At 42.3% G+C, this 24,754-nt stretch overlaps 1 protein-coding gene across 2 annotated transcripts in view; it reads left to right on the top strand.

The window, feature by feature from the left end:
• ATP8B1 (ATPase phospholipid transporting 8B1) overlaps positions 1-24,754 on the top strand; it is a 145,077-nt gene that overhangs the window by 12,008 nt on the left and 108,315 nt on the right. Inside the window, exon 2 of one of the 2 annotated variants that reach the window (XM_043514306.1) lies at positions 1,195-1,307. The exons of the other annotated variant lie outside the window; for it this stretch is intronic. Coding sequence (XP_043370241.1) covers positions 1,239-1,307 — 69 coding nt within the window. The 5' untranslated portion in view covers positions 1,195-1,238. The remainder of the gene's footprint in view (positions 1-1,194; positions 1,308-24,754) is intronic. 2 annotated transcript variants of the gene reach the window in all.

Raw genomic sequence — 24,754 nt, 5'->3', positions numbered from 1 at the left:
AATCTGCTTTTGGTTTTGAAATTTCCTTTTAATTTTTAAAATCATTTTTAAAAAAAAACATTAAAAATGTTATACCAATAAAATAAAAACCAGCAGGATCTTATTAAAGGGGAAAAGGCAAAATACCACAATTATTGTGAATACAGAAAGAATCATAGTAAGCAGTTAGTTATAGCTATAACGTTCCATTCAATCTCATATTTGCGCGCGCGCACGCACGCACACACACACACACACACACACACACACACACACACGTTCTGCAAGGTTGTTATCATAGTTACCAGCCTTACAGTTGCTCAAGCCAAGCCACTGGCCAGATGGCCTGGACATGAGGAGGGAGCGGGGCCTTGTCAGATGCACATCTGATGCTCCTGGAAGTTGGTTTGCAGAATCAGACCCCAAAGTTCTCACTTTCTAGAGTCCATTTTTATAGAAATTTCTTCCTATGACAGTCTATGGGAATTGCTGCTTCATGCTATTGCTGAATCAATCAGCAGATGGCACATTCCTGATGGCTCCGTGCTGCCAGATGTTATCTTGTTCTTTGGTTCTCCCATTCTTGAGGCTGTTGGGTGGATTCCAGTCTGCCCTCTGTGAGTCCTCTGGTTATTTCCACTTGACGCCTTCTTCAGCCGATGGACACTGGATTCTTAGGCTGGCACCTCCCTGATCATTCAGTTATTATCCACACCAAGCATCCATCCACATAGATCCTCTATCTCTATCTTAATCACAATTGTTAACAAAGCGAGATGAATACAACAAAAGGGCGAGGAGTCTCTGGGTGCTGTTTCTGTTGTTACAGAGTATTGCTTTGAGAACAGACTCTGTCTTAGAATGTACTAACACAATTAGCAGCTTGCAAGTTTCACACATAGAGGGAGAGAAACAGTACCAAAGACCAAGAGACCTCTTAACCAGTAATACCCTGGAATTCAAACCATGGGGAATCAAACTCGTTTGTGACTTTAATACAGAACTTCTTTAATATGATCCAACAAAAATACTCAATCAAAATGAAACGCTTCATTTCAGGCAAAAAAAAGTTTCTACTTAAAATAATTTTTTAAACTTTGATTTGCCAGCTGTTTTCTTTTGGGTCAGCCCAAAGCTTTGGTTTGTTAGAAATAAAAAACAAAACAAAAACCCCCAACTATTCAGGCAGCTCTAATAATTATTCCTGTTTTACAGGTGAGGAAAGTGAAGTACAGAGGTGAAGTGACTTGTCAGTGGCAATGCCAGGAATAATACCCAGGTTGCTCTATTTCCTTGGCCACACTGCTTTGAAGTTTACAATATTGTTGGCGGGTACCTCAAGCCCTGCAACTTGGGACTAGTCTCAAGAACGAGTTCTAAACTCTCCTTAGACTATTTCTGCAGTGTTTTTGTAGCTGTGTTGGTCCCACGATATGAGAGGCGAGGTAGGTGAGGCAAATCTTTTATTAGACCAATTTCTGTTGGTGTAAAATGCAAGCTTTTGAGCTGTACGGAGCTCTTCTTCCGAGTGTCTTCCTTCTCCAGACCTAATTTCCTTCCCCAGCCCTGAAGAAGAGCTCTATGCAGCTCAGAAGCTTGAATCTTCCACTAACAGAAGTTGGCCCAATAAAAGATTTACCTTGCCTACCTTGTCTTGCTTAAGCTTTTTGTGAATTATGTTAGGGCCCAATCTAACTCATTTAAGTCAGTGGCAAAGCAAAACTCCTATTTATTGATCCTAAAACAGGTTGGTGTTAAACTATTGGATCAATGTACCAAAACTCTATTAACGAAAATAACATTTACTTAAAAATAACGTTCCTGTTGCATGGGAATCAAGTTTACAGTTATTAGCACACCTTAAGCTATGTCTACACTGATCGTCTGGACATGGGTACTGGACTGTGTGTGCCCCCCTATACCCAGTGATGAGCTGCCAAAATCTTAACAACGGGTTCCCTCCTCACCCCACGAGGGAGTTGTGGTCCACCCCCGCCCCCCGGGACTACTGCCCCATCCAACCCCCTGCGTTCCTTGATGCCCCCCCAGGACCTTGCCCCATTCACCTCCCTCCCCTGACTACCCCCAGAACTAGGCAGGAGGGTCTCGTGGGCCCCCCGTAGTGGGTGCCCACCCCGCCCCGGCCCTAAGAGCCAGAGGGAGCTGCCGGGGGGCGAGGTGGGGAATCTCGGTGCTTACCTAGGGTGGCTCCCAGGAAGCATCCGACAGGTCCCTCTGGCTCCTAGGGGCGGGGTAGCGTAGCTAGGGTGGGAGCAGGGGGAGTGGCCACTCCCCCCATTGATTGCATCAAAAGCGGCGCCTTAGGCACTGACTCTGTGGGTGCTCCAGAGCTGTAGCACCCATGGGGAAAATTTGGTGGGTGCAGAGCACCCACCAGTAGCTCCCTGCCCATCCCCAGCTGACTTCCACTTTGCCTCCTCCCCTGAATGCACCGCCCCGCTCTGCTTAGCAGGAAGCTGGCAGGGCGGGGCAGAGAATCAGCTGTTCATGCGAGAAGCCTGGGAGGGCTCAGAAGCAAGCGGCGGCTTTGTGCTCAGGCCCAGGGAGGTGGAGGTGAGCTGGGGCGGGTAGCGGTTCCCCTGCATGCTGCCTAGGTTACCCTCCTTGCACCCCCTCGCCCCAGGTCATCTCCGCTCCACGTCCTTGGGCCTGAGTGTGAAGCTGCCACCTGCTTCTCAACCCTCCCAGGCTTCCCGCGCGAACAGCTGATTCGCGGGAAGCCAGGGAGCGGAGAAGCAGAGCGGGGTGATGCGTTCAGGGGAGGGGGAGGAGCGGAGGTGAGCTGGGGCCAGGCGAGGAGCTGCTGGTGCTCTGTACCCACCAAATTTTCCCCGTGGGTGCTCCAGCCCCGGAGCATCCACGGAGTCAGCACCTAAGGCGCCACTTTTGGCCAGTTCTAAAAGGGCTTCTAAATTTAACAACTGGTTCCAGCGAACCGGCTCCAGACCTGGGGGAAAGGCTGCATAAAATGTTCTAGGGTGTCTCCTGCATGGGATTTAGAGGCCAGACACATACTGGCCTTCAGGACAGTCTCTTGGGTTCATTGTTCCACTCCTGCAGTCACAGGGCTCCCCCAGGAGGGGTTTTGGGTATCGGTGCAGGGCATTGTGCCCGGAGTCCTGCAGCCTCCCTGCCTATCCTGGGGGGCAGGTCCTCTATCCTCTATCTCAGCAGCATGGTGGACTGCAAATACAAGAGGAGGTTGTGTCAGCTTTTGGATACTGAGTGGCAGGCATGACTCAAATCCATTCCATCACCACCACTCAAGGACACAACAGTGCCTGGTCCTGGTCTCTTTGGGAAAACTCCCATTCCCTGAACCATGCATCCTGTTCCAAGAACTGGACCACTAATCCCTCCTGTCTTTGGAAAAAATGTTCCTCCAGCTCCATAGCCTATTGCTCCTGCTCAGTAGCCTGTTCCCTCAAAGTCAAACTGCGCTTAGCTCCTCCTGTTGATCCCAGCGTACAGATCTTCAAGTGTCGTCCTCTGTCTGGGCATACTGTTCCTGGGCTGCTGCTCCTGATTGGCTGCAGGTCCTGCCAATTCAATAACAAGCGTGACATTATATTTTCTCTCTCCTTGGAAAGCAGTGCCTGCATCCAGATAACATAACTGCTGTTGAAGGACATGTTGTTGATACTTTTCAGCATTTCAGGAATGCGATTGTTTCATTATACTTTTTTCTTCAGATGACTTTTGCAGCCCCCAAGAAAGAAACACCTACTGAAAATGGTAGCTAGCTCAGTGGTGTCAGAACTGTGTTTTTATTTTTGCCCCAATGCTGGCTATTCTTTTTTAACCAAATTGAAAAGTTCATTCTTAGTTTGAATCTGTTATACATGTTTATAAAATGCATCTGACCTATCTGAACTCTTTTTTTTATATTTTTGAAGTATATCTAGTTATATTTGGCTGCTTCCTTGCAGAATCTCTTATTACAGTGGATAAACTGATTAATAAATCTTTAATGAAGGATAATATTCCATTAGGCCGTCTGACTGGGACCACTGACAATAAGAAGTGAGAATAGGAAAACAATATCCTATCATGAAAGTGCTTTTAACTTTGACTGTTCCTTTGTAAGGAAAAAATGGCTAGCAGGAACTGTAGAAGCACTAACTAAACACATTACCCGTTTGATAATTATCAGGCTGTGAAATGTATGGCTATGCAGTGTCCCAAGGTGACAACTCTTTCAGATTCTGTATTGCTCGCTTACAGTGATTATCTGCAAAAAGAAAAGGAGTACTTGTGGCACCTTAGAGACTAACAAATTTATTAGAGCATAAGCTTTCGTGAGCTACAGCTCACTTCATCGGATGCATTTGGTGGAAAAAATTATATGATTTGCTATTTGCAATAGTCAATGGAAACTGGCAACTACTTTTGTGGATGCAGAAGTTTCACTTTACAAACTAAAAAAATATTTTGCTCCCTTCCTGGTAATTGATTAGACTTCATTTGAAGATACATAGAATTATAGGATTTGAAAGGACCTCAAGAGGTCATATAGTCCAATCCCCTGCACTCGTGGCAGGACTAAGGGCTTGTCTACACTACCCGCCAGATTGGCGGGCAATGATTGATCCAGCAGGGGTTGATTTATCACGTCTAGTATAGACATGATAAATTGACTGCTGAGTGCTCTCCTGTCAACTCCAGTACTCCACCAGAATGAGGAGCACAAGCAGAGTCGATGGGAGAGCATCCCAGCTGTTGACTTACTGCAGTGAAGACACAGCGAAAGTAGATCTAAGTACGTCGACTTCAGCTACGCTATTCACGTAGCTAAAGCTGTGTAATTTAGATGGACCTCGTGTGGTAGTGTAGACAAGCCTTTAGTATGTGGTATTAAATCAGTGTTCTCAGTTGCATCTCATGACTGCTTCTTTACTCCTGGGGTAAAATTCATCCCTGATATAACTAACCCTAAATGATACATTATTCCCATGGATTTAAATTTTTTTCTCCAAATGCCATTAGAAATAGATACTGGGTAGACACAGTCTCCATTTGAAATGCTGCCATGAAAAAAATCTTCCTTCCTTTTCAGTTGGACCATGTCATCCCCTCTTCAAATCACTCCTCCAGTTTTCCCCTTTTCTGCCACATTAATTCTCATCCTTCAGAGCCCCCTGGTTGCCCCACCCACTTTCCCAAAAATGGCAGCCTTCACACAGTGTCCGTTTCTCCCACAAACATCTCTACCTTCTTCTATACTGTGCCCTAGCCCTGAAATGCTCTTCCTGAGTCAGTGATGACCTATACTGAAAATTTACATTGGCATAGCTGCTGTGTGAAAAATTCACACCCCTGAGCCATGTAGTGAAACCAACCTAACCCCTAGTATAGACAGTAGATTGAGGAAAGAATTCTTCCATCTACCTAGCTACTGCCTCTTGGGGAGGTGGATTAACTACAGCAACAGGAGAATCCCTCCTGTTGTTGTGTCTATAAGCTACAGCAGCACAGCTGTGGCACATACCCTCTACCACAAACACCACCTCTTCTGGATTATAAATGCTTTGTACTAACAAGACATGGTCTATCAACATTTGCCCTGTGCACTTTCTTCCTCACTCAGTCTGTCTGTGTTTTTAATCTGTATGAGCTTTCAGGACAGGAAAAGCCTTCGCTGCCTTTTGTTTTGGAAAGTGTCTAGTGCAGTGGCTCCAAAACTTGTTCCGCCGCTTGTGCAGGAAAAGCCCCTGCCGGGTCTGGCTGGTTTGTTTGCCTGCCGTGTCCACAGGTTCAGCCGATCACGGCTCCCAGTGGCTGCGGTTCGGTGCTTCAGGCCAATGGGAGCTGCTGGAAGCGGTGCGGGCTGAGGGACATACTGGCTGCCACTTCCAGCAGCTCCCATTGGCCTGGAGCAGCAAACTGCGGCCCCTAGGAGCCGCGATCGGCCAAACCTGCGGATGCGGCATGCAAACAAACCGTCCCGGCCCGGCAGGGGCTTTCCCCGCGCAAGCGGCGGAACAAGTTTGGGAACCACTGGTCTATTACATTGTGGGTGTAACCAAAATATGTAAGAATCTTGATAAGGACTGGGCATGGTTTTCTTTCTCCAGTCATGCATGGATGATATTTGTATTAGGTAATGGAAGACCTATTATTTTCAGAAACTAGCAAATCCCTGAAACAAAACAGGATTTTGTAACAGTGAATGGCCACTGTGACAAACCAAAATATACTAGGGTTCCAGATCTCTGCTTCATGCAAATGATTTTGTATAGAAATGATCTGTTAAGTTCCTTTTTGACAAAATAATATAAATATTATGTATGTGTTAAAAATCCCAGTAGAACATACATTTCTAGCTAAGACTAGTCAATTTGCAACTGAGATTCTTCTTTGGCGGATGTTTGTAAAATATTTAAAACATTTGTCCAGTCACACACTTGGTGCATTTGTCAGAGCCAGACTTGCAAGATGGTCACCACAGATGATATGGTTTGCTATATTTGTGTTTACTGAGAAGATATGGTTGAAATCAGTTTCTGTTTCAACTAAACTCTGGAATATGAGGTGTTCTTGTAACTATTTCCCTTTCTTGTTGCTAGTTTACAGTATTCAGCTTTCCACCAGTTCTGGGTATAGCTATAGCTGCTGGAGATGTAGAACTTGGAAAAAGAACTAGATAAGTTCATGGAGGATAGGTCCATCAGTGGCTATTAGCCAGGATGGGTAGGGATGGTGTCCCTAACCTCTGTTTGCCAGAAGCTGGGAATGGGCGACGGGATGGATCACTTGATGATTACCTGTTCCATTCGTTCCCTCTGGGGCACCTGGCATTGGCCACTGTTGGAAGACAGGATAATGGGCTAGATGGACCTTTGGTCTGACCCAGGATGGCAGTTCTTATGTTCTTAATTGTGCTGAAGAGGCATCTTTAGGGGGCTGTTGAAACTAATTGGTACTGAATAAGTAGGGGTTTTGTACTAAAAAAAATATCTAGTGGCAGGAGCCATTTATCAGCAGCTAGGGTTCCTGGGTTCTGTTCTTGGCTCTGTCCTTGAGTGAGAGGCAAGATTACTTAATCTCTTTTATATAAAATGTGTATAATACTTAAGCCTTACCCATTTGAGGCAGGTTAACTGTAAAGTGCTTTGAAATCCTTGAATTTTACTCTTATGTACATAAGTATAGCTGCTTTTGCTGTATTGAGCTCGTAAAAGCTTGCCCTGAATATAGGACTATCACTGGATTTGAACAAAATCTTTACCATTCATCACTTTAACATGACCGTGACTCAGAATCAGGATGCCTGATTGCAGTTTTGAACACACAACCTTTATTTTTGTAACAATCATACACTGCTTTTTCTACCACTTCCTTCTCCAACTTTTCTCAGAATATTTTGATCTTCAAAGATTAAAAACTGTGTGAGCAGAAAGTTAACACAGCTTAGTCTGACCCTCATCTCAATTGTTTCTGTTCCAAGTGACTTCACGTATGACGTAACCTCATTTGCAGTACTTTTAAATATTTTATGCTTGCATTGAGTTCCTTAACATAAGACATGAACAAAATATAATTGTCCTGGATGAAGTATAAGCTTTAGCAATTTCAGCATATATGATAAAGGGCCCCAAGAAATAATCTGGAAAGTCTGATCTCCCCTGGAAATTTATTGATGATTTTCTGGATATAAAGTGTAAGATAGAACTGTATGCAGTGTCCCTTACTCTGTTGGATAAAGTTTTCCATTATTCATAGTTTTCCCCATCCTAACATATTAACTAGGCAAATATTAACTCGAATCACTGATGTATCCCAAGAAGCCAAATATATTTTGTAATGTCCTTGAAATGTTGAAGGAACTAATTCTTTGTGTGTCACTGTTCTGTGGGTTAGAGTCTACCACTGCAATTCAGAAGAGATTTAGGTCCTTTGCCAGACTTTGCCACTGGCTTGCACTCTGACATTAAGCAAGGTCAGGCCAGGGCCACAGGCCAAATCACTTGATATTAGGATAGATCAAAGTAATTGTTGAATGTAGAGGAGTGTTTGGTGTTTAAACTTCATGAAAATTAATGAGTCGTTACTTGCATTGTTTTCACTTATCTGTTATAATGTAACAACAAACATTTACATTGTGCATACACTATAACTAAATTCCCATAAAAGAAATCTTGTGAAATGCTAATGAAGGATTTAAGGATTTTAACAGAAAATGCTAATTTCAAAGCAAGTGGTCATTGTGTGTGATGATCCAGGTCACGGACTCCAAGTGCATTCCTCACTATCTGTCATCAAACACTCCCAGCTAGCTTTCTGTGTAAAGGGGCTATAAATATGGATTCAAGAAATGACTGTTTGGGAAGTGTGCCAGATGCAAAGTGGAGATCCCCAGAGATGTCCTCACCTGTTAATATATTTTGACTGCTTTAACCTCTCACTAACTATCATTTCTTTTTCTTATCTAAAAAACCTGTAGTTTACTATAGAATTGGCTGCCAGCATTGTCTTTGATATAAGGTCTGGAGTACCAATTGATTTGGGATAAGTGGCTAGTCCTTTTGGGACTGGGAGCAACCTAATGTGGTGTGATTTTTGGCTTATGTCCCCATTATCACTAAATCCAGTTTGTCTGGGTGGCAAGATAGGCTGGAGAGCCTATGGGGACTGTCTGTGACTGGTATAGTGATCCAGGAGTTCACATCTGTTACTGGCTTGGTGAAATCTAATTACAGACTATATCATCATTTTGGTGTGTCTGCCCTGTTTTCTGACAGTCTGACCTGAGATTGGCACACTCAGTTGTGAGTCATGTGACACTTGGGTCCTTTGCCAGACTTTGCCACTGACTTGCACTTTGACATTAAGCAAGTCATTTAATTCCTCCCTGCCTCCATTTCCCCATTTGGAAAATGGACATAATGATCAGTCTGGTAAAGCATTTGAGATCTTTGAAGAGAAACAACTAAAATACTCCAATTCTTTTGAAACTGGACACATCTGATCAATTAACTTGTTCAAAGCTTCACTTCATTCAGAAATATGAACTTTTGGTGGAATTACACAGAGGAGGGGAAGTAACTCTTTGAGCCCTGCTGGCTATGACATTTTAAGAGTTGATGTGATAGATATGGGAATATTTTTGGGTGATCTTACTGCATTAAATTTATGCATCATTGTGGGCCAGGCACTGCATGTAATTCCATGGTGGAGGGTGACCACAGCTCCTCCAGGAACTATGAACAGTCAGCGTGGGATGATTAGGCAAATTTTACTCAGGTTGTAACACTTCCCAGAGAGATACTACCACTTGGAGAGGCTCTCATATACTGGCTGAAAATGGATTCTCCAGAGACCAACAGACAAAGAAAGGACTCTTGGATAAATAGCCTAAGTTTAAAATGACAAATGGCCTTTGTTCTGGTCCAGCAAATGCACAGAACCTTCTGTCCAGGTAGTTTGGGGAGGAGGGGACAATCCTTATGAAGCATTGGAAGTACTGATACCTAGTAGAGATCTTGTTGGGTTAGGGGTGGGGGAGTTTGTCTCTGTTAAGGTTATTAGCATATGTGTAAGTTCTTTTATTGTTTTCTCTGTAATTCTTGTTACCTTATAAAGAGTTGTGTGGTAACTTATAATTGCTGGCAATTACTCTGTTCCTAGCCTCTGGAGAGATACAAAGCACAGACACTGACCTGTTTAGGCACTCTGGCTTGCTGGGAATATCACAGTGTAGGCAGGGAACTGTGCTGCATGGGGAAAAAAATCCTGGTCTGGAGAGAGAGACAAGTGGAGGTCTACCCAAGAGAGGTGATGGCTGAGGAGCTGTGAGCCTAGAACGTGTAACCTTGAGGGACCATGGAGGGGGAATACAAGTGAAGCTTCCATGTACTATGATAATAGGTGCTTGGAGTATTAAAATGGAATTAAAAAGCAAATTGAAATAAAGTATTTTAAATAGTGGATTACTGCATGGGATTGGGAGCCAGAGTGTTCTGAGAAATCCCTTTCTATCTTCATTTACCAAAGGCTCCTACGCCAGTAACTTCAGAGCTATCCTGAGGTAGGATTGGGTAAGTCTCCCTCTGCATCCATTAACCACACTTAGAGTAAATTTGTCTTGCTTTGTTTTTTCATTATGTACTTTTATGATTGCTGTGATATTCAGTGTCACTGAATTTATTGGTACTAATTATTAAAGGATGCTGCCATCTTAAATATTTCTTAGAACTCTTTCCCACAAAAAAAAATCCAAACTATCATTGATAAGCATAGGTTTCAGAGTAGCAGCCGTGTTAGTCTGTATTCGCAAAAAGAAAAGGAGTACTTGTGGCACCTTAGTTAGTCTCTAAGGTGCCACAAGTACTCCTTTTCTTTTATTGATAAGCATGAAACTGAAATCTATTTATATTTGCAGACTTTTACTACTATCCAATTTTTGGTCTAGATTGCTGGTCTTTTTTCTTTAGAATGCTGACCACTGGGACTTTTCAGTTTTGTTTTTGCTGGGCTTTTATCCTCCAAACAAATGACGCACTTTGCCAACATGAGCAGGAAATACTCAAAATTCTGGACTTGCCACCACCTACAATGACTGCTTTTTATGTCAAAAGACATATAGGAATCCAGGATGTATTTACTGTTCCATGCCCTATATGATTGACTGATTCCATGCATTATGAAGCAATGTCATAGGACTGTTGTTAAAGTACATAGCTACTTTTACAGACACTGTGCATTGCCAAAGTATATATCGGATGCATCCGATGAAGTGAGCTGTAGCTCACGAAAGCTTATGCTCTAATAAATTTGTTAGTCTCTAAGGTGCCACAAGTACTCCTTTTTCTTTTTGAGTATATTATCTGTAACACTACCATTTTAATCACCTGTTTTCCCCCCCTAAGACACTATAGGTTAATACAACGTAATGCAACAGCGCTGCCATGTTGGCTGGGTCTGTGTGTGGCACATTCACAGCCATTCCCTAAAGGATGTGGCTCCTCCCAAAGTAGAAAGACTCCTGACTCAGGAAGTGACTTTCACTTTGCCCAGGCAGGAAGCGTACACCTCTCCTAACTCTGAAAAGAAAGGGTTTTTTGGAGTCGGCAGCCTGAGGGCAGCTGCCTTTGTCCCCTCTTATAGTAATAATTTTTCCATTGTTACTGAATTTATACCCATGTCATCATTCTGGGGAACTCTGCCTGTCTGTGCTAACCCACCAGGAAGAGAGATCACAAAGTCATGCAACAGTACTCAATAGCTGTATATTGTGGACCTAATAGTCAGTTTTTAGATTAGCACTTAATACTGCTAATTCTCTCTCATGCAGGAAAGAATCATAAGCATACCTTTTCATACTAAATTAAAAATTCCTTTTCCATTTTATTTTTGATCAAATATTCCTACAAGTGTACTTAAAATCTGGCCCCGTGGATGAAAATCTGACTTAAAAATTTGGATTGTGGTGGAGTTGTAGTTCAGTCTCTTAAATGTGGTTCTAACTGAGCTACTAGAGTACTTACAGTAGCCATGATAACGAATAGGCTATTAGAATAGCTAAATAAATAAAACAGCTGGGTAGATGCATGTTAAGCAGCCTCTGGGCTTGTCTACACTATAAAATTAGGTTGACTTAAGTTAGGTCGACTTACAGCCACTGCAGTAATTAAATTGGCTGTTGGTGTCCATACACTACCCTCCCTCTGTCGGTGGTGCGCATCCTCATCATGAGTGCTTGTACCAACTAAAGTGGGACATTGTGGGGCACTGACAGCTGGAGTGTGGGGTGCTAACAGTTGGAGCCTCCCACAATTCCAGGGCTGACAGCCACAGTTTTAACCCCTGGGCTGGCTGATAACCGGAGCCAGAGAGGAAATGTGAAATAACAGCTGTGAAACTGACAAGAATGACAGGGTCTGACAGCCAACAGGCAATGTAAGTAACACAGTGACATGATACAGTTCTGTGGTGACCTAGAATCCTATTTTCGACGTCTCAGACTCAAGGAATATTTCCAACATACCTCTGACCAACATATTAACCCACAGAGACCTTCCTGCCAACACTACAAAAAGAAGGATTCTGGGTGGAATCCTACTGAAGGTCGAAACAGCAGCCTGGATTTCTACAGACTGCTTCCGCCGACGTGCACGAGCTGAAATTGTGGAAAAGCAGCATCGCTTACCCCATAACCTCAGCCATGCAGAACACCGTGCCATCCACAGCCTCAGAAACAACTCTGACATCATAATCAAAAAGGCTGACAAAGGAGGTGCTGTCGTCATCATGAATAGGTCGGAGTATGAACAAGAGGCTACTAGGCAGCTCTCCAACACCACTTTCTACAAGCCATTACCCTCTGATCCCACTGAGAGTTACCAAAAGAAACTACAGCATTTGCTCAAGAAACTCCCTGAAAAAGCACAAGAACAAATCCGCACAGACACAGCCCTGGAGCCCCGACCTGGGGTATTCTATCTGCTACCCAAGATCATAAACCTGGAAATCCTGGACGCCCCATCATCTCAGGCATTGGCACCCTGACAGCAGGATTGTCTGGCTATGTAGACTCCCTCCTCAGGCCCTTCGTTACCAGCACTCCCAGCTATCTTCGAGACCCAACCGATTTCCTGAGGAAACTACAGTCCATTGGTGATCTTCCTAAAAACACCATCCTAGCCACTATGGATGTAGAAGCCCTCTACACCAACATTCCACACAAAGATGGACTACAAGCCGTCAGGAACAGTATCCCCGATACTGTCACGGCTAACCTGGTGGCTGAACTTTGTGACTTTGTCCTGACCCATAACTATTTCACATTTGGTGACAATGTATACCTTCAATCAGCGGCACTGCGATGGGTACCCGCATGGCCCCACAGTATGCCAACATTTTTATGGCTGACTTAGAACAACGCTTCCTCAGCTCTCGTCCCCTAATGCCCCTACTCTACTTGCGCTACATTGATGACATCTTCATCATCTGGACCCATGGAAAGAAGCTCTTGAGGAATTCCACCATGATTTCAACAATTTCCATCCCACCATCACCTCAGCCTGGACCAGTCCACACAAGAGATCCACTTCCTGGACACTACAGTGCTAATAAGCGATGGTCACATAAACACCACCCTATATCGGAAACCTACTGATCGCTATTCCTACCTACATGCCTCTAGCTTTCATCCAGATCATACCACTCGATCCATTGTCTACAGCCAACGCTACGATATAACCGCATTTGCTCCACCCCTCAGACAGAGACAAACACCTACAAGATCTCTATCATGCATTCCTACAACTACAATACCACCTGCTGAAGTGAAGAAACAGATTGACAGAGCCAGAAGAGTACCCAGAAGTCACCTACTACAGGACAGGCCCAACAAAGAAAACAACAGAACGCCACTAGCCATCACCTTCAGCCCCCAACTAAAACCTCTCTCCAACGCATCATCAAGGATCTACAACCTATCCTGAAGAACGAGCCATCGCTCTCTCAGATCTTGGGAGACAGACCAGTCCTTGCTTACAGACAGCCCCCCAATCTGAAGCAAATACTCACCAGCAACCACACACCACACAACAGAATCACTAACCCAGGAACCTATCCTTGCAACAAAGCCCGTTGCCAACTCTGTCCACATATCTATTCAGGGGATACCATCATAGGGCCTAATCACAATCAGCCACACTATCAGAGGCTCGTTCACCTGCGCATCTACCAATGTGATATATGGCCATCATGTGCCAGCAATGCCCCTCTGCCATGTACATTGGCCAAACTGGGCAGTCTCTACTTAAAAGAATAAATGGACACAAATCAGACGTCAAGAATTATAACATTCAAAACCAGTTGGAGAACACTTCAATCTCTCTGGTCACCGTCGATTACAGACCTAAGAGTGGCTATCCTTCAACAAAAAAAGCTTCAAAAACAGACTCCAACGAGAGACTGCTGAATTGGAATTAATTTGCAAACTGGATACAATTAACTTAGGCTTGAATAGAGACTGGGAATGGATGAGTCATTACACAAAGTAAAACTATTCCCCATGGTATTTCTTCTCCCCACCCCACCCCCCACTGTTCCTCTGATATTCTTGTTAACTGCTGGAATTAGCCTACCTGCTTGTCACCATGGAAGGTTTTCCTCCTTTCCCCCCCCGCTGTTGGTGATGGCTTATCTTCAGTGTGTATGATAAACCCATTGTTTCATGTTCTCTGTGTGTGTGTATATAAATCTCTCCTCTGTTTTTTCCACCAAATGCATCCGATGAAGTGAGCTGTAGCTCACGAAAGCTTATGCTCTAATAAATTTGTTAGTCTCTAAGGTGCCACAAGTACTCCTTTTCTTTTTACGAATACAGACTAACACGGCTGCTACTCTGAAACCAGTGTCTACACAGACATTGCGTCGCCCATACTACATCAACCTAAGTTGTATGCCTCTTGCAAAGGTGAAGTTATTCGGTCGACGTATTGGGAGACTTAAATCGGCGGGAACACCATTCTAGTGTAGGCACTTACATAATTAGGTTGACATAAGCTGTCTTATGTCGACCTAACTCTGTAGTGTAGACCAGGCCTCAGTTTACTTCTTGCTTGGTGCTTAGGGTAGAATGTCTCTAGTTAGCAGGATGAGCAATGCAGTGTGGGTGACAGTGTGCCATGTAAATACTTTTTCCTTAGTTCTGGGAATAAAATGTAATTACTCTAATTACAACATGTATCTGTTAGTAAGCCCTTAAAAAGAAACCCAGAGATTAAGTGAGACACTTTGTCACATACACAGATTCGGAATATAGATATATACGCAAGCTGCTCTGTTCGGAGCAGCTATTAGAGTGAAATATTTAATGTCTCTCTCGCTACTAGAGTGAAAACTTCGTTAGTTCTGTATACCAATGTGTTACATTCTAGGCTTCCCCTTTTTTAATGATTCATCAAAGGAAGCTCCATGTAACCAATTTGAATAATTAATGTTTGATTAACCCTGGACACTCAATAACAGACTTAAAAGTGGCAATTCTTCAACAAAAAAATTTCAAAAACAGACTTCAACGAGAAACTGTAGAACTGGAATTAATTTCCAAACTAAACACTATCAATTTAGGCCTGAATAAAGACTGGGAGTGGCTGGGTCACTACAAAAATTAATTTTCCCTCTGTTAATACTCGCACCTTCTTGTCAACTATTGGGAATGGGCGATGTCCACCTTGATTGAATGGGCCTCGTTAGCACTGACCCCCCACTTGGTAAGGCAACTCCCATCTTTTCATGTGCTGTAATATATATACTGCTTACAGTATTTTTCACTCCATGCATCGTGGGTTTTAGCCCATGAAAACGTATGCCTAAATACATTTGTTAGCTTCTAAGGTGCCAAAAGGACTCCTCATTGTTTTTTGTTTGATTCTTAGGTATGTCTTCTCTATTACAGACTGAACAGAATTAAAGGTGATCTGCAAAGGAACAGTAATTGGGCTTATGCCTTTTTTACTGTGAAATGCAGAGAGGCCTGGTGGTACGGTGTGTGGGGGTGGGGTGGGGGGCTATTGTTGAAAACCAAACTCTGAAAGAACAAATCTCCCTGACCACCTGTGTATATATAATGAAGAAACAAATGGTGCACATGCCTGTTTTTTTTTTGTTTTTTTTTTTTTTTGGTAGATTGCTTAAACAGTTCACATAGTCTTTTTCTATTCATATTCAGTCCTCTTGTACATCTGTCAAAAGCTGTTCCGCAACCTAAAACTTTGGAATGTAATTACAAACATCTTAAAGTGGGCTGAAATAACAATCTGGTTTTAACTTGAACAAGATTTCTCCATTTATTGTGTTGCAATATTTCGTCCTCACTGGGAAGGAAATAAATACCACTGACCTGGTCAATGTTTGTTTCTTGGAAAGAGTGCTATTGTCTTAATGCATAATGGCACATCCCTGCCTGTCAATATGAAGAATGTTGACTCGTGAACGTGGTGGTGTTCTTAATGACATGCTTCCAGTTATTGTTCAACTTCCCTAGTAAAATACTTTTAACTAGAGTTTATCTATCGTGTTACTTTCCTGTTATGGTGGAAATATACATTTTCTTTATTTTGCAATACAAAACGTGAACTCCTTAGACTTTGAACATAGTTAGGGTAATTAGCTAAGAAGCCAGTCAGTATTCAACAGTCGGATGCTGCTGCTCTTGAGACTTCAGCTTTTAACTTGGTCAGAACTGCAAGGATTCATCATTACCTTAGATTTCATCTTGTCCAAACAACAAAGAAAATAATTCTCCATTGTTGAGCATCCTGAGATGGAAAAGTCACTTGTCTGCCATGCTGGTTTTTCATATAGAAGTAATTCTAGTTGTGACCTATTTGTAATTTTTTTTTAAAAAGCTTAATAAGCCTCAGATGCTCACTATTATTTGTTCAATTTTAATAATAAAAAACAAAACAAAAAAAACCCTCAGCAACATCCCAGAACATCTTTGTCTTGTTCTTACATACTTCAACTCCAGTTGCATTCAAGAGCTGTTACTGGAGTATTCCAGAAATGTCTTTGCTTGAGCAGGCTTATTTACTGAAATAAGTTTAATGCAGATGAGTTTCTTATGCTGTACAGTGACGATAACTTGTCACTTAACAAATATTGATGTTCTGTATTATAGTAGCACCTAGAAATCCCAGCAAGGTTCAGGGACCCAGCAAATACATTAACCACTGTGTAAGATGGTCCCTCTCCAGAATAACACTGTAGAGTCCAAGGCAGACTAGATGTGGGAAAGGGGGATGCAATGTACAAGTACTGTGAACAGAGTGATTGTTGGTAAATGTCCTGTTAATTGTAGGTTTCTTCTTTTTTTCAGGGTGGCTTGTACATAATAAAGATCCCCAAAACTTCTTATTAATTAAATGAAACTTGTATTGAGAAAATATATATAAAGACCTTGGTCAGTGTTCTGAACTGATTTGTATTTTTGTTAGGAAATCCATGATCATGATTCTTTAACTTAAACTTATGACCATTTCTATTAAGACTGAACCCTTTGCTTCTGACCCACGTTTCCCATGTTTTGCAGGAGGGGGAAAAGGGGGAAGTCCCATGTGTATTTTTCTTCCTGGGGGAGAACATTTGTGTGTAGTGTTTGATGTTAAAAAGACGAATATTCCATACACAGGTATCTCGCATCGGCTGCACACATCTTAAATGGGATAGGGGAGCTTCTGTGTGTCCATGCTTACCTGGCTTGTTTGCCTCCTCATAATACAGTGATTCTAGTTGAGTTTTTATTTAATTTTTGTGCTCCCGTCATGCAAACATTGTAACTAAAGTTGCATGTATTAGTATCCCCATGGACTTCAAGATTACTGCATGTTAATAAAGTTCAGCACATCTGCCTGCAACTATCCTTTTGTTCAGTCAACAAGATGTGTGAATGATCCTAAGGGGATTGAATCTCTTGCTATACTGTCAACTTAGGTCTTGTCACAGTAGCAAGTTCTGCTGCTTTAATTATACCAATAGAGTTAAAGGACAGCCCCCTAGCATGGACAGTGTTTATATTGATATGACTTGCGCTGCTTACTGAAACAGAATCAACGCTAGTGATGGCACCTTTATATGGGTATAACTGCATCATAAGAATGACTGTACTGGTCACACCAATGGTCCATCTAGTCTAGTATCCTGTCTTCTGACTGTGGCTAATGCCAGTTGCTTCAAAGTGAATGAACAGTACAGGGCAATCATCAAGTGATCTGTCCCCCGTAGTCCACTCCCAGCATTTGGCAGTCAGAGACTTGGGGACACTCGGAGCATGGGATTGTGTCCCTGACCATCTTGGCTCATGGCCATTGATAGTCCTATCCTCCATGAATTTATCTAATTCTTTTTGGAATCCGGTTATAGTTTTGGCCTTCACAACATCCCCTGGCAATAAGTTCCACAGGTTGACTTTGTGTGAAGAAGTACCTTCTTTTATTTGTTTTTAAACTTGCTGCCTATTAATTTCATTGGGTGACCCCGGTTCTTGTGTTTTATGTGAAGGGGTAAATAACACTTCCTTATTTACTTTCTCCACACCACTCATGATTTTATAGATCTCTATTGTATCTCCCCTCAGTTGTCTCTTTTCTAAAATGAACAATCCCAGTCTTTTTAATTTCTCTTTGTGGCAGCTGTTCCATACTTTTAATCATTTTTGTTAACATTCTAGGTACCTTTTCCATGTCTAATGTATCTTTTTTTGAGATACATGTTTGTTGACCCTCTCAAAGAATTCTAATAGATTGGTGAGGCATGATTTCCCTTTACAAAAGCCATGTTGACTGTTCCCCCAACAAATCGTATTAATCTGTGTGTCTGATAATTCTGTTCTTTACTATAGTTTCAGCCAATTTGTCTGGACTGAAGTTAGGCTTACCGACCTATAATTGCACCTTTTTTAAAAAATGGCATCACATTAGCTATCCCCCAGTCATCCAGTACAGAAGCTGAGTTAAGTGATAGGTTACATATCACAGTTAGTAGTTCTGCAATTTCACATTTGGATGAAAGAAAATTTAATTTACCAATTTGTTCCCAAACCACCTCTATTGACACCTTTAATCTGGAATAGTTACTCAGATTTGTCACTTAAAAAGAACAGTTAGGTGTAGGAATCTCCCTCGCATCCTCTGCAGTGAAGACCAATATAAAGAATTAACTTAGCTTCTCTGCAATGGCCTTGTCTTCCCAGGGTACTACTTTAGCATCTTGATCGTCCAGTATCCCTACTGATTTGTTTGATAGGGTTTCTGATGTACTTAAATTTTTTGCTATTCGTTTTTGAATCATTTGCTAGTTGCTTTTCAAATTATTTTTTGGCCTACCTAATTACACTTTTATACTTGACTTGCCAGAGCTTATGAGCCTTTCTATTTTCCTCAGTAGGATTTGATTTCCAATTTTTAAAGGATTTCTTTTTTGCCTATAAGCGCTTTTTACTCTGTTTAGCCAAGGTGGCATTTTTAGGGTCCTCTTACTGTTCTTTTTTTAATTTGGGGTATACATTTAATTTGAGCCTCCATTATGGTGTGTTTAAAAAGTTTCCATGCTGCTTGCAGACATTTTACTCTTGTGACTGTTCCTTTAATTTCCATTTAACTTCTCATTTTTGTGTAGGTCCCCTTTCTGAAGTTAAATGTTACGATGGTGGGCTTTTTTGATATTACCCACTCCCCACAAGGGTGTTAAATTTAATTTATTATGGCTGCTATTAACAAGCGGTTCAGCTATATTTACCTCTTGGACCAGATCCTGAGCTCCATTTAGGACTAAATCAAGAATTGCCTCTCATCTTGGGGGTTTCAGGATTAGCTGCTCCAAGAAGCAGTCATTAATGGTGTCTAGAAACTTTATTTCTGCATCCTGTCCTGAGGTTACATGTACCCAGTCAATATGGGGATAGCTGACATCCCCCATTATTATTGATTTTTTTTTTCTATTTTTATGGCATCTCTAATCTCCCTCAGCATTTCACATAGTATAGCATAGTATTTCTATCCATAGAGATTTTAGAGTACTGTTTGATTCATTTTAAGATTTTTACTCTATTTGACTCTATATGCTTTCTTTCACATATATATTGCCACTCCCCCACCAACATGACTTATTCTGTCATTCCTATATATTTTTGTACCCTGGTATTTAGTGTCCCATTGACTTTTGTCATCATTTCACCAAGTTTCTGTGATGCCTATTCTATCAGTATTCTCATTTAATACCAGGAACTCAAGTTCACCATCTTAGTATGTAGATTTACAATTTTTTTCACTTTTTAGTTGTCTGCTTTCATGTGATGTAATTGAATAGAACTCTTCATTTGATTCTTTCCCTTTGGCTCCTATCTATACTTTATCAACTTCTATTCTGTCTTCTCTAAAATGTAGAGAATCCCCGTTAATAAATCCTCCCCTATGGGAGGTCTCTGGCTGAACCATGTGCTCCTCCACACCCCAGCCTTAGTTTAAAAACTCCCCTATAACCTTTTTAATTTTATATGCCAGCAATCTGGTTCTATTTTGGTTTAGGTGGAGCCCATTCTTCCTGTATGGGCTCCTCCTTTCCCCAAAGGTTTCCCAAGATCCTAATAAATCTAAAACCCTCCTCCCTATACCATCGTCTCATCCACACATTGAGACCCTGCAGTTTTGCCTGTCTAACTAGCACTGTGTGTGGAACTAGAAGCATTTCAGAGAAGATTACCATGCAGGTCCTGGACTTTACTCTCTTGCCTATCAGCCTAAATTTGGGTTCCAAGACCTCTCTTCTACCTCATCCTCTGTACCTTGACCACCTTGTACCTTGACCCCCGTCTCCTCCCCAGCACTGCACATAAGTCTGTCTAGATGTTTAAAAAGATCTGCAACCTTTGTATCCGGCAGGCAATTGCCATGTGGTTCTTTCAGTCCTCACAAGCCCAGTTATCTATATTTCTAATGATCAAATCCACTGTTACTATTACATGTCTCTTCATAGTAACTGGGATTCCCTCCTCCAGAGAGATGTCCTCATTGTGAGAGGATAACATGACATCATCTGGAAGGAGGATCCCAACTATGGGATTGTTTCCCTCTGCTCCACTTTGATGTTCTCCTTCCCAGAGACTTTTATCCTCCTCAACAGCACGGGGGCTGTCAGACTAGGGGTGGGACCACTCTGCTGTGTCCCAGAAAGTCTCATTTTATGTGCCTCTCTTTCTCCCTTAGCTCCTCCAGTTCAGCCACTCTGGTCTCAAGAGCCAGTACTTAGTCTCTGAGAGCCAGGAGTCCTTCCACACATGCTACCTGCCCCCAGGGCAGGTAATTAAATGCTGCTTCTGTGCAATAAATTGGGTAGTCCCACTCTGCTTCTGATCTTCTGCCTGCGTTCTTTTTACTCCTGAAGTTTTTTTGTGTTGGGGGGGGAGCATGTTTATTGGCCTAAGTTTAGAGAACGTTGGGTATATCTGGTTCTCACACTCCCCTGTCTAAACTCCCTTGAAAAACTCCCCTGATTGCTAGGTCCTCTGGTTGCTTAGAAGCTGGCTTTTTAAACCCCTGTTTTCCCTGAGTAGCCCCGCCCCATAGTTAATGGATCCTAAAGGGTTTAGGGATCAAAGCCTCCTTAAGAAGCAGGCCTCTAGGCTCAGGACACATCCTGTCTCCCCTGCTTCCTCTCTCCCCACCACGCAAACAGATCATACTATAATCAAGCAGCAAGCACACAACAAAGAGACCATGAACTCACTTCAAGAGTCACATAGTCACTCATCCTTTACCTGGAGAACTCCCTTGCAAAATTCCCGTTTGCTGCTCCTGTTTTCTAAAGTTTACACCAGTGTAACAGGTGTTGTTTTTATTTATTTATTTATTTATTTTTAAGACCAAACCTAACAGACAGTATAGCAGTATAACTTCCTAATGCAGACCAGCCTATAGTCAAATCTGAACCAGGAGCAGGCAGGCAGTCATCAACTGCTGGCAAATCTGGATGCATTGCTAGCCCAGTGCTTTATCTGGCAAATATCTGTCCATAATCTGACACACTGTCCTTCTAATATATGTATTCCACTGTACCTGAAATGGGGTTAAAGATTAGGTCAATGCACAACTACATATCAATCCGTTGGCACTTATATCTGCACGAGGACGGGTTCCTGGCTTATGTAGCAATTTTTGAAGGTCTCCAACTATAAACTGAGAGTGGATGGGAATATGGTGCCAGAGTCAAAGCTGGTGTGAAGACTTCAACTGTGAAGTTCTTGAATTTTATCTTTCCTTTTTCAAAGCTATAATTCTGTTAACATTGTGGGTTTTGTTTTGTGATTTATTTTAAAAGAGGGGGAAACTCTCATTAAGAATTAAGGTTGAAACTTTTCTGACTGGGAATGTATGCCCAGATTATGGGGATGCAGGGACCATGTAAATTCCTAACATATAAAGGAGCTGGTGAAGGGGAGAAGATAATAGTTTTATCACCCAGTTAGACATTAACTCGGCCCTTCCTTGTGCTAGATAACTAATCTATTGTTTCTACATTTGTAGCAGGTGGGACAACTCTGTAGGTCACTCCAGTGCAAATGGAAAGAGGGATGGGAGATGGCAAGATAATGTCTATATGAAAGTAGGAGAAAGTATTTATGGAGCACTGGCAATGTAGTAGGAATTGAGCAAAAATAATGTTACCAATTCAAACATCCAGTGCTGCATTTTCTGGGTTTGGATTAAAATGAGCATGGTCAATTTTCATATGAAGTTAGCAATCTTTTTAAATTATCTCAGAATAGTTAGTTATATTTTACCATCAAGTTAACCATTAACTGATTGATATATCTTGATTACTTGTTGACACTTGTAATTGGGCTGTAGATTTAAGTGGCTTCTCTTGTCATGAAGGCAAGCCCAATGGGGGAAGAAAATTGATCACAGGAGTTTTTAGTCTCTATTTAAATCCATGGAAAATACCTGTTCAGGGGACAAAGTATTTGAAGCAGCAGTAAAGCATTAAGTCAAATCCCCCTTTCTTTCTTTTTTTGATTAAAGAAAATCTCAGTTGTGTCAATACACTATGTGGTTTTGATCTTTGTTATATCCTGAAAAGTACAAACACGCCCACCTCTCTGGGGCAGTAACCCTTTCAGGGCCATCTCTATCAGTATACTCTCCTTACTGTCTCCTAGCAAGTAAACTGCGAAACTTAGGCTTTGTCTACACTTCATCAGCAAAACTTTTGTCGTTCAGGGTGTTTTAAAAACAAAAAAAACCACACGGAGCCCCAAACGTACCAACAAAAAGTGCCAGTGTGAACAGCTGCCGCCAAAGACGCTGCTGCTTGTGGGGGTGGAAGTTTTTTGTGGGCAGGAGAACTCTCTCCTGCCGCTGCTGACAAACATCAGCTACATTGCGTGCCTTTTAGCAGCACGGCTGTCGCAGCACAGCCATGTCGCTAAAAGCCTCGTAGTGTAGCCATAGCCTTAGTGTGCTCTGCATAGCCTTGCTATAAACTTGTCTCTGAACGCAGCATGACACCCCCACCCCCCAATATGTACTACTTTCCAGAGGGCTCCTGAAGCTGAGTTGCAGTAGAAGGCTCATACCACTAATGAAAATATGATGAGGCTACCCTGAAGAGTTGTTACCTATGTCCAATGAAGAGATTTTTCTCACTTATTTGGTGATAGGGATGTTTTGGGGTTATAAATTTAAAAGAAGTGCCAGACAACTTTTTAAGTGCTTAACTTTGAAGGTTTACCCCTCTTTTAATCTGTAATTTTAAGTGCAACCTTATTTCAGTCCCCCTTGTGCATATGACCTATGAGACAGTTTTTCTAATCAAATTATTGCATGCTATTTTTTCCACAGGACTCCTGCCTTGTTTTGTGAATGAGGATTCAATATTTCTTTGTGTCCTTCTCATTCAGGGTGTGGCCCCAGGACTCCCTTACAGCACAACATTCAAACACTTAGGGTAGGTCTACACTTAAAAAGCTGCAGCCATGTTGCTGTAATGCTTTAGTGAAGATGCTACTACACCAGTGGGAGAGGGTCTCTCATTGGCGTAATTAGCTACTGCCTCTCGTTAGTCCTGTGGGAATTGTGCACAGAATTTTTAGGCACAGAATATTTTAAAATTCTGCAATTTTTTTTGTCAAAATAACACTACATAATCACGCCGGTTTCAATTATTTTGGTAATTTATTTCAAAATAACTGTAAACAAGTATGATTTAGTTGGGGATTGGTCCTGCTTTAAGCAGGGGGTTGGACTAGATGACCTCCTGAAGTCCCTTCCAACCCTGATATTCTATGGTTTTATGTCTATAACAATAAAGACAAATTTCTGCAGGAGTAGAGAGTTAAAGAAACCCCTACAACAACTCAGTTCCTGCTTCTCTGCCCGCCGCCCCGCACCCCTCATATAGCCCAGGGATCCAGAGGGAGAAACAGCCTGATGCTGGGTCTCAGGCTTGCACAGAGTTTCCTGCACTCCATACCTCCTTCCCTCAGGGCTTGCGGGGAACTTCAGCTACTGGTATCCCTCTAGTTCTCTCCCTGTCCTCCTGGCAGTGTCTTCTATGTGCAAGATGGGCTCTGCCAGTTCCAGCAGCCCCAAGTGGCAGCCAACAGTACTGTAGCCCATTTTTTGGGGGGGCGGGGGGAGAAAGGAAATTTTGCCCAAAAAACATTAATTTCTGAAAAATTCTGCATTGCGCTGTGGCACAGAATTCTCCCAGGAGTATCTCGTGGAGGTGGATTATGTTGATGGGAGAAGATCTCCCATTGACATAGTGCTTTCTATACCGGTGGTTAGGCTGATACAACTGCGTTGCCCAGGGTGTAGATTTTTCACACCCCTGCGTGATGTTAATTATACCATTGTAAATTTGTGGCGTAGACCTGGCCTGAATAGAAAATTAATTTCTTTGAGTGGTGCTCTCACCTTAATATCTGAGTGCTTCCCAAATAGCAGGATTGTCTGGCTATGTAGACTCCCTCCTCAGGCCCTTCGTTACCAGCACTCCCAGCTATCTTCGAGACACCACCGATTTCCTGAGGAAACTACAATCCATTGGTGATCTTCCTAAAAACACCATCCTAGCCACTATGGATGTAGAAGCCCTCTACACCAACATTCCACACAAAGATGGACTACAAGCCGTCAGGAACAGTATCCCCGATACTGTCACGGCTAACCTGGTGGCTGAACTTTGTGACTTTGTCCTGACCCATAACTATTTCACATTTGGTGACAATGTATACCTTCAAATC

This window comes from Dermochelys coriacea, chromosome 5, assembly GCF_009764565.3.
Source record: "Dermochelys coriacea isolate rDerCor1 chromosome 5, rDerCor1.pri.v4, whole genome shotgun sequence".
Classification (NCBI taxonomy): domain Eukaryota; kingdom Metazoa; phylum Chordata; order Testudines; family Dermochelyidae; genus Dermochelys; species Dermochelys coriacea.
This window is presented reverse-complemented; position numbering and strand designations above follow the sequence as displayed.